This window comes from Nuphar pumila, chromosome 1, assembly GCF_984573655.1.
Source record: "Nuphar pumila chromosome 1, dmNupPumi1.hap1.1, whole genome shotgun sequence".
Lineage (NCBI taxonomy): Eukaryota > Viridiplantae > Streptophyta > Magnoliopsida > Nymphaeales > Nymphaeaceae > Nuphar > Nuphar pumila.
The window spans coordinates 44427763-44438551 of record NC_143249.1 but is presented as its reverse complement, the minus strand read 5'-3'; the positions used below and the strand labels follow the sequence as shown (position 1 = coordinate 44438551).

General features: G+C 36.8%; 1 protein-coding gene across 1 annotated transcript in view; it reads right to left on the bottom strand.

Annotated features, from left to right (window-relative positions):
- Positions 1–227: 227 nt before the first annotated feature.
- The window catches only part of LOC149848847 (uncharacterized), a 39528-nt gene continuing 28966 nt past the window's right edge, over positions 228–10789 (bottom strand). Inside the window, exons 15-21 of the mRNA XM_089997687.1 lie at positions 9834–10020; positions 6776–7026; positions 3719–3811; positions 3534–3635; positions 2961–3321; positions 983–1120; positions 228–852 (exon numbers count right to left, since the gene is read on the bottom strand). Of these exons, the coding sequence (XP_089853813.1) occupies positions 385–852; positions 983–1120; positions 2961–3321; positions 3534–3635; positions 3719–3811; positions 6776–7026; positions 9834–10020 (1600 nt within the window). The 3' untranslated portion in view covers positions 228–384. The remainder of the gene's footprint in view (positions 853–982; positions 1121–2960; positions 3322–3533; positions 3636–3718; positions 3812–6775; positions 7027–9833; positions 10021–10789) is intronic.

Sequence of the window (10789 nt, the reverse complement as noted above, 5' to 3'; positions counted from 1 at the left end):
TTATAATAATTGTTTCACATTTTAAAATTTCGACCCCAATGCTTATCTCTAACATAATACAATATAAGGGGCAGATAAGTACCACAGGAATTTTACAACATAAAGGACTCTAGAACGTGACATGGATCTGGACTCTCAACCAATCTGGATCTTCAGATTCACGTCACAATAAAGGAAAGGGCAACAGCTTCTGTAAAAATTCTAGGAATGAAAGAGCATGCAATTCCGAAAAAAAAATGCCAACCTTTATTTAAGAATTAAAAATAGGGGCTCATATGAGAACATACGGCGATGACTAAACAAGAGATAAATAACACAGAAGAAATACAACACATACAAAAACCTTCAAATTGCAAAATTGTGAAGTGAACAGATGCTGATGCTCTATTGAGCAGCCTCAGGTGATGGGGTTGGAGCAGTAACTGGTGATGGGGATGGAGCTGGAACTGGAAAACTAGTAGGCGAAAGAATTGGAGCACTAACAGGTGTAGGGGAAGCATCAGTTGTTGCAGAGGCAGCACTTTCTGGTGCGGTGGAAGCATCTGCTGCTGGGGATGGAGTTGGTGCCTCTAAAAGCAGTGGCTTGCTTAGTTGCTGAGCACTTTGTGATGGAGGTGGTTTCTGAATTGTAATTGTCGCCGGTAAAGAGGGCATTCCAGGAGGAAGAATTTCGATCGATGGCTTCTTTCCAGCATCTGCTAAGCTTGTGAGAATTGGTTCTTCTAGAGAACCCAGCCCTGCAGCTGCTGAATCTGATTGTACTGACTTGTATGAAGGGATATTCTCACGTTCCTTTTGTAATGCCTTATTCCAGGTCTGAACTAAATTCTTCAGTGATGGCCGCCCATGTGCCTGCATCAATATTACAATTCAACATCAATGTTACAGTTCATAGATGCATATTAGTGGACTTGAGGATAGATATGAAAAATGAAAGTGAGATAAGATGTCTGAAAGGATATCAGTTGCTAGTTGGTATTACATGAGCATGAAGAACAGCTTCTGCAAGCATCCCTGTATCCTGCCATGCCTTCTCCATCAAAGCATTGTCCCCCAAAACAGCTGCTGCAAAAGCAGCTTCACGACCTTGGCCAGCCATAATCAGGTTATTTACAAGACCCTGGAAAGAGGGCAGAAAAGTTGGTGCAAAGAGTACCAGGTATGAAATAAATGGCAACTCAAAATGCAAACACAGAAACATTCCATCAAGTCAATAGCAAACTGATAAATCACCAACATAAAATAAAAAAAGAAGAGAGAAAACCACAAAATGTCTGGCTTCACTCTAAGAAACTGAAGTTTGAGAAAGAACATGGAAAGCACTGCAGCTGCAGTTCAAGACACCTGTTCAACTATCATCTGGACTTGAGTGTCACAGGCCAAAGTTGATAATACTAACAACAGATTCGAGCATTCATATCCCTGATTACCATTATATGAAACATGAAACCATTTGACTTTCTCCAGAAAAGAAACTAGCAACTGAACACAAGCTTGACCATCTTTTTGAGAAATAGTAGAATATACTTAAACAGATTAAGCAGTATTTTGGAAAAATCAACAAAACGAAAAAAGGTGATTTTTTGTCTCTTCCTGGATGGAACACATAATGCACTGATTAGCTAACTGAATAACATATTTCAGCTCTACCTCAAGCAATAATATCTCCACTCTCCGGTTCTCCACTTAGCATGAATAGGTCAGTCAAGTCTTCTTCGACCGAATAAGTGAACTGGGCTCTCTTCCACGACGGGAAGCATATAATAAGTTTCAATACTGTATTTGCAGATAAAACGACTGAAAAAAACTTTATGTAAATAAAAGAATTTTCACTAGACAAGAAGTTTTAGAAGGCAAGGAGCCAGCATCTTGATCAGTAACAAACCTAACCAACAACTTACACCACATAGGTATGGGTGCAAAGAGTACAAAACACAGGATTTTCAAGTGTGGTTACGGGAGAAAGGGCGGTGGTGTCTATTTATATACATATATATGAGTAATGCTACTGTGATCCAGGAGTACCTACTCCCACATATTAGAAATCATGGATGTAGGTTGCATCTTCTCAATTAAACCTTATGGATGTACTCAACATAGTTTATTTGATAGGAATCTTGCTTTGGATCATGTTTTTTGGACATAAAAATAGGATTTTTTAAGTTATGAAATTCTGATACATTGTGAACTTGTTTTCTACTAAATAATCTTATAGATCATATCTATAGGGTCTGATCAACAAAAAAAGTTTAAGAAATTTGAAAATCTAAAGCTTCTATTAGGTGGGAATAGGTACTCAGGGAGCACGTTATCATATATATATATACATATATATATATAGAGAGAGAGAGAGAGAAACAGGAGTAATGTCGAATGGCCAAAACATCAGACGCACGGTCAAATGTGCACCCAATGTTGTCATGTTGATTTAAGTGAATTAGCAGGCAGCTGTCTTTGACCACTGCTAAAGGTGTGGGAGGAAAAATGATGTTACTCTCTCTCTCTCTCTCTCTATATATATATATATAGGTACAAATGCCTGCTTTTTTTACATTTGTTGCTTTCTTTTTTTTGGTTGTTTTTCATCAAAACTAACCTTACATTTACATGTTTTTCTTTGTGGAAATCGGCTCTTATATTGTCCAATTACATGTAGGCAGGTTTTTTGCGAGGCTTCAAAAATCGACGGCCTACAATGTGTGATACTTTCTGGGGTCATAATTTTTTTTTGTTAAAAAAACACTATTCAAAAACTGATCCCCACTATTTTGGACATGCTGAATCCACCTATAAGGTCTGATTGGATCAAAATAACCTGCACCATGGAAATCTAGAGGCATTTGTAATAGTACATTACCATATATACATATATATAGTCCAAAAATTCTCCATTTCTACTATTCAGAATAGTATGTGGACTGCCATATGAAAAGTACTACACAGAAAGAATTATTCCTTACACTTAGGCGAGTAAGCTCTCCATGATTTGCAACACGTAGTGCTAGTCCTCTCAACTCCTGAGATTGCAAAGCTCCCTTCACAGAGCCTGCAGCAGCGAGTCTTTTCAAAGCTTCACGGGAAATTTCAGATTGAGCAGTTGCATCTGCTGCATCAATGAGATCCAAAAACTCTTTGGAGAATTTTACTATCCCTTGAACAGCATCCACAAGATTTTCTTGTTTAGCTGCAGCTAAACTCAGGATTTCAGTAACATCAGTTCCAATATTTTCTTGCCCAATATCCCTGCTGTTGCTCATTGTCAGAAGGCATTGAAGTGCACGTTTCAAGTCGTTGCTCTGCATAGCCAAATCAAATTCTAACCTAGAAAATACCACAAGAAAATATCTAAATTCAGAAATTGAACCTAAGAAGGTAACAAAAGCTAAAAATATGTAATGGTCATGGCACATGTACAATTGCAATAATCAGTCGATATTTAATGGCTATCACTCGATGAAGAAAAGATAAAACAAGATAATGCTTCTGATAGTTGAAAACAAACTAGGAAAGTTTGCTTTCTCTAGGTCTTCAACCTCTTAGATATCCCAGGCAAGTGAAGTGCTTCAGTTGCATAACCCATCCCAAGCATGAACTGTGCCAAATCATCATGGTGCTCTCGAGCAAGCCTACTTGCCCTGAAACAATATCAAAATGTTTAGCTCTTTTACATGGTCCAGAAATAACAGAAAAGACAAAAACTGTCTTTTAGAAGACATACCGTTTCACAGCACTAACTGCATCCCCATAAGCAGCAAGGCAACGACAAAGAATACCAGGATGGCCAAGTGCTATTGCATGAGCACACATGTACCTGTGGCAGGAAAGAAAACTCGGTTTCAGTATAATCAGAATTACTCAATCAGGACCCATATGATGGTGTTGTTAATGATGAAGATGATATTTTATTGGTATCATTGTTATTATTATATGATGATGATGACAATGATGTTTATGATGGAACAAAGAGTTAATTCTGTTTCACTGACACCCAAACATTCTCATACGCAACTTAATTTGTAACCTGCAGTTTGCATAAGAGGATGTTCAAATGTCAAAAACAACCATAACCAGAAATATCAGAGTGATATGAGGCCAATATATAGAGAAACTAACTTGACAGTAGGGACCAAACGTTTGGTGTTATTTGACAGTGCCATACCATTGAGTAGAAAATAATAAATACAAGCTCTGTCTACTCAATTTGACTACTCCATGAATGTTATTTTATCATGGTTCCTTTATTAGGAAACACAGCTTAGATTGAGTTCTCTTCGATGCAAAAACCAATGTTGTCCGTATACATATTGTTACTTTTTAGAAAAATGATAGGATACACACTTGTATCACGATACGAGTATGTATCATACAATACAGTCTTGTATCGTACCGTATCGTACAATATAGTATCGATGCACTTTAAAAAGGCCAAAAAGTAATTTCACGTTTTTGGGTTTTAAACACCTCTTGATGGCCGACTCCCTCATTTGTGTAGAAGCCATTAGAAAGGTATCCACACACCCTAAGAGCGATTTGGGGCCGATCCATGTGCAAGAGAGAGAGCTTTTGAGATTTCATTAAGAGTATATTTTCACCATTTTTCTACTCAAGGAATTGGGTTAAGGTAAAAAAAAACTACTTTACTTCTTATTGAGTTTTTTTTTTCGAAAGATGGCATCAAATGATCTCGCATGACAATGGGGCACTCGAGTAATGAGTAGAAACCGATTAAATCGAGTGCAACTATTGCCATATTATTTTTTATCTCTTGATTGAAGCATCATTTAACCGGGACACGTCAAAATGTTGCCCCTATATGTCAAGGAATTTGCTGGATGTCATGAAATGGCAATGCCAGGTCTGAGAAAAAAAACAAGAAAAAGAGATGAATAAGGCAAAAATGGGGTATGCGCAGCCCTGAGAGGACAAAGATGAGCTTCCTACTTATAATCCTATAACTCCTAGGATAGCATCAGAAGTAGAAAGTTATGCAGCAAATGAGAAATCTTGTTGCAAAACATATACAAAGAAAAATCAACAATCAAGCTTTATCATCAATATGGTTGCACCACCAAGCATGAAAATCTAAATGCAGAAAACTAATTATTAAATGAATACTTTGAAGAAATATATTACTATGCTGTACTAATTTATAGTCTTGGAGTAGTCCTTTTGAACTTTTCATAGGCCATTTTAGTCATTCTTGCATTAGAAGTCCATTAGTCAAATGTTGCAGGTATATTTCTATCCATTATTGTATGCGTTGTACCTATTCATTTGAGAAAGAATGAACTTCATTGTGCTTCATTTCTCTTTCTCTTCTTTGGTTTCCACATGCTTACTTTTATTATTACAATATGATATTTCTAAGCATATAAATAAAATCTCCAAGAGACATTAGCGTTTGACAAAGAAATGCATCATACAAATGTAAAGGGTTTATTCAGGTTAAACCATGGAGAAGGAAATGGATGTACCTATAATGCCAAAGCATAGAAGCATATTATGATGTAAGACAGTACCTCTTGTAGATGAACCAAGAACTCAGAAACTATGTCACACGGACACTCCATTTTTCCCTCCGTACCCGTGTCAACATGTGTGTCCCCATGTCGACACCTAAACACGCCATTTTACCCTCCGTACATACAAGTTTGCATTCAATTTATAATTTATAATTATATTTTCAGTATGTAATATATATTTTAGATATAGCATATATATTTAGATTATATTCAGTTTATTTTCGATTTATTTTGTACTTATGTGATATTTAATATATATATATATATATATATATATATATATATATATATATATATATATATATAGTTGTGTCCCCATATTCACATTTTTTGGAATTGTTGTGTTATACCCTCCATACCCGCACTCGTACCCAGGTGACATAGCTCATAAGTAATCCAAAGGCATAAAACAAAATAAGGCACTAACCACAGTCAAAATTGGAAAAACCAACCGAGAAGCACAATCGCACCACCTCGCTATAGTGTTGGTGCCTACCGCAAATAACATAGGTGCTTTGCATTGTACAGAACATCCCCAACATGGTCATGGTTCAACTAAAGAACCCACCCCAATCTTCTCTTCATATATCATGCTTATCCCAAGCCTGCCTTGCCTCTCTATCAAGCAGCTACTCTACCTTTTTTTTTTTTTAAGGCAAGCTGGGGTTAGGCTGTCCCCTACCAGCTATTATTCAATCGTACCACTGGGTTTTGATCCTGCAACGTCCCACCACAAGGAGACATGCACTGACAGCTCCTACCAACCACACGGAGCCTAGCTGCCTCTCTATCAAGCAGCTACTCTACCTTCATAGACAAGAGATGGGAAGTTGGTACCAGGCACTCTTCCCTATGCTTGGTGAAATCTCAAGACACCACAAATACTCTGACCAAGACACTTTTCATAACTGAGACTTTTTCACCGAGTGTGAGATGGTCACAAGCATGGAGGCAAAGAGGAAGAGGTGGGAAGGAAACAAAAGGAGAGAGAGAGAGAGAGAGTATGGCTAACACTAAACTGCAAGTTATGGAAAAAAAGGAATGCATGCAAGTACTGTTATCAGAAAAGTCAGTTGTTATCATCAACCTAAGTGGGTGGTCTCCTCTCCCAAATATGTTACAAGAACACTGGCAACTTGAAGAAATATAAATCACGTCACTTTATTTGGCCAAGATGCCTAGAATCAAGCACTAACCTTATGGCAGGAAAGACTTAAAGATTCCTGACCATTCTACTAGTAAATGACAATTACCTATCAATGAGCCACAGGACCCCCTCTCTGACACCAACAACAACAAGAGGTCCAATGGGACGCTTCTGCTCAGCAGGAAATCTAGCGGCTGCCACTGATACACCTCCCCCACCAACAGCTATCTCACTAGCCCTTCTATCTTCCATATCTCTTGACAGTATTGAATCCTCTCCATCCATTTTAGATTGTTTTGGCAAACTCAAAAATGGTGGCACAGAAGGAGCATGCTGAAAAGAAGCTAGACGTACAACCTGGCAGAAAATAAATATTGATAAGCACAGATGAAGTAAGAACAACTAACACTGATAAGCCATTCAAAACTGAGGAATGAAAACTGCAAGAGGTTAAACAACACATGAATAACAAACCAAAGAATAATAGATCATATCATATTTACCTTGTAGTGTACATGTTCAAAGGTTTCACATAAGGCTCTGAATATGTGGAACATATGACCATAACCATAAATTCAAGGAGGCAGCAGCTCAGGTGAAGCTAGCTGCCTTATGGGAATCATGCTTAATATGGAAGTGAACATGCTGCCTTATGAAAATCATGCTTAATGTCGGACTGAACAAATACTTGTCTATCAACAGGATGCACACGGGACCATCTAATGCATACTAGATAGCTATGCTTAATATGGGAGTGAACATGCTGCCCTATGAAAATCATGTTTAATGTTGGACTGAACAAATACTTGTCTATCAACAGGATGCACGTGGGACCATCTATGCATACTTGCTAGCTAAGTTCATCACATTTCGAAAAAAAAGGCTGGAAGATTAGAAGATCCGAACCATAATAAATGAAACATATGGTGCTGACAAGGAGAAGAAGACTTTGTGCATTCAATAATTCAGTTAGACTTCCATTTTAAGAACTTCGTATCTTACAATGACGTGTAATTATAACTTACATAATAACAAGCAACTAACTAAAAGAAGAGGCAGCCACTAGCAGGTGAGCTATTAACAGACATGAGGGAAAAAGAAAACTGAATTATTGAGAGAGACAGTGTAAGCAAGATTATCTCTAATCTGTATCTTGCTAAGGTAGTTGTAGTCTTCCTCTATGCCCAAGAACTGAGGGAAGATGGTCTTTTCTATCATATCACAGTTTGGGCATTCTGTGGTTGCTCCTAAGAGATTGGAATGTGGTTAGAAGCTCGATAGAACATTGAGGAAAGGCTCCTAACACTGTTGCACTACAGAAATTTAGTGCTATAATTAACGTTTGGAAATTAATGGAACTAAACAGTACTGAGGTTAAGTTCACATGGAACAACAAACAAGAAGGTTCTGGGCTAGTACAATAGATCAAGCTTTTGCTACTCTAGAATGGATGATAAAATACCATGATTCAAGAATGAGATGGAAGTTCTTCCTCTGTCTTGGACGACAAAACTATATGGTGTGCAGTGAGACAAGAATTTGACCCCTACAAGCCCATGACACTTTAAATTTTTCAAAATATGGATGATGAAGGAAAGCTATCAAAAAATATTCAACAATAGCTAGAAAGCTAAGTTCTATTGTTGCCCATGATTTGTCCCATGATGAAGCTAGATAAAGTTAAGAAGAGTCTAGGCCTATCAAACAAGCTAGTTCTGAAAAGGTGAATGAGAAAATTGTCAACAAGGATCTTTTACCTAAGGTGACACATAAAATTGAAAGTGGAGATTGAAGAATCCTTTTGGCGACAAAAATATCAAAGTAAACAGATTAGCAAGGGAGACAACAAGACTGCGTGATCAAGTGGAAAAACATTCATTTTGATAATGAAAGATGAAGGCTCTAGCCAGTATGGCGTGGAGCAAACATCTCAAGAAGAAACTGAGTTATTTATTAGTCCCTTCATTAATGGTCAAGTGAAAAAAGAGGCTTTAGAAAGACATGTGGAACCAAATGTCAATGAAGCAGAAGACCTAGTCTTGTTGGATATTCAAGAAGGATGGCAATCACCAGGTGTAGACGCATTTCCTGATCTATTTTTCCAGTCTGTTAGGATATTGTTCAAAAGGACAATTGTTCAGCAACTGAGAACCTTTCAATAGGAAAAGTTCTCAAAAGTATTAATGTTAAACTTTGTTAATTTGTTTTAATTTCAAAATCCCAAGTAGCAACAAAGTTATCTGAATTATGCCTTTTAGCTTATGTAATTTTATCTATAAGACTATAAGATAATCAAGAAGATCACAGTGTCAGCGAGATGAGGAATATACTACAGCAGATCATATCCCATCACCAGCAACTTTTCTGAAAGGTTTCTATATTTAGGATAGTCCATAATTGCTGATGAACTGGCAAAATTCCATGATAGCAAGTAAAAAGAAATGTGATTTTCAAAACTAATCTTGCCAAAGCTTATGATGGCATTGATTACGACTTCCTGAGGAGCCTATGAACATCTTTGAGTTTGCTGAAAAAAGGATCCAGAAAGTCATGATTTGTATTAGAATGATGGGGGGCCATCAATGGACAGCCTGAGAATGTTTCATAGTAGTAGAGGAGTCCTCTGACCAGCAGAGTAAACAATGATTAGCCAAGTGATAGCCTCTCCTCTTGACGTTTAATTGAATAGACACCCATCTATAAACAGTAACCATGATAATACCACTGCCTTTCTACAAGGACCTTCATTCTAAATTGACTTTTGGGAAAAAGGGAAGGCACCAAGATCTATTAGAGAATTGTAAGCTGTAAGCCTATTTAGCTTTATGAAGTCATTTGTATAAGACAAAGCGAACCGATTTTTCTTGTCATCATTAAATTCTTTATCCCATTAATTTTTAGGTACTAACTTGCTTTAACATTTCACATCAAATTTATTCTATCTTCCTTATCACTTAATCCTTTCTTATCTTCATAGAATACTCTTAAAAATATGAGAAACAGGATTCCCATTAAATTCTTTTGTGTATCATTGCATACACAATATGCAGGTCCCTAGATTCTTGCATACACGAGTAAATGTGCATTATACATAACATTATTTCCCCATTTATGCATAAGGCTTTTGGCTCTAGAAAGAAAAGTGGTCATTAATTTACAAGCACCTGCAACATAGGAGGTCTCAAAGGTATTCTCTCTTGAACAACAGCTTGAGGAGCCTCGACTGTGATCAGAGCTAATTCTCCATGCTCAGCAACAGCTCTTGCTTTGGCTTCTCTTATTCTCTGTTCTTCTTTTCTCTTTCTCGTCTCAAGATCAATAGGTGTGACTCCAGCATCCACAAAAACACACCTATAAATGGAAAGTATAATTCAGCAAAGAATATAGCAAGAACAAACACTAAGGAAATGCAAAATAGCAGGTTTTCTTCAGAGAATCAAAAGTTTTGATACCATCTTAATCTCAACAGAACAGTAGCATGAAGTAGAACACTAAGCACAATGTAAGAGAAATACTCATGAGAGATTGTAAAATAAGAGAGAGACTCTTGTACAAACTTTGGACCAATAATGACAAGACACAAGGATATGCTTTAGTTTGGTCATCATGCAGTTACATAAAACACAACCAGATGATCCGCCATCCTTCCAACTCCTACTATTTCAATTCTTTCTCACTAATGTATCATCCTCAACATTGTCCTATCTGCACTTATATCTGTCTATCTACTCTCTAACTCCATAGAGTTCGAAATAAACCAATTTTGCCTCCTCTATTATCAATCCAACCTAGAGAATCGATAGTCATCTAACCCAAGGTTATAAGTAGCGTATAGTTACCCGTATCGTTCAGGCCCAAAGTTAGATATGTATCATAGCGTATTGTAAAAATCATAATTTTTTTTCAAAAATTCCAAAAAAACAAGAAAAATCAGAAAAAATTAACAAAAATTAAAAAAAAATCATAACACATGAAACAATGATGAATTGTACAAAATACAACTATAAAATCACATATGAAGCATTTATGTCTCTATGAGTTGCATAAGACATCATCAAACATCAACTAATATAGAAAATATTGCATGCATATCTCACAAGAACAATGCAAAATATTAAAT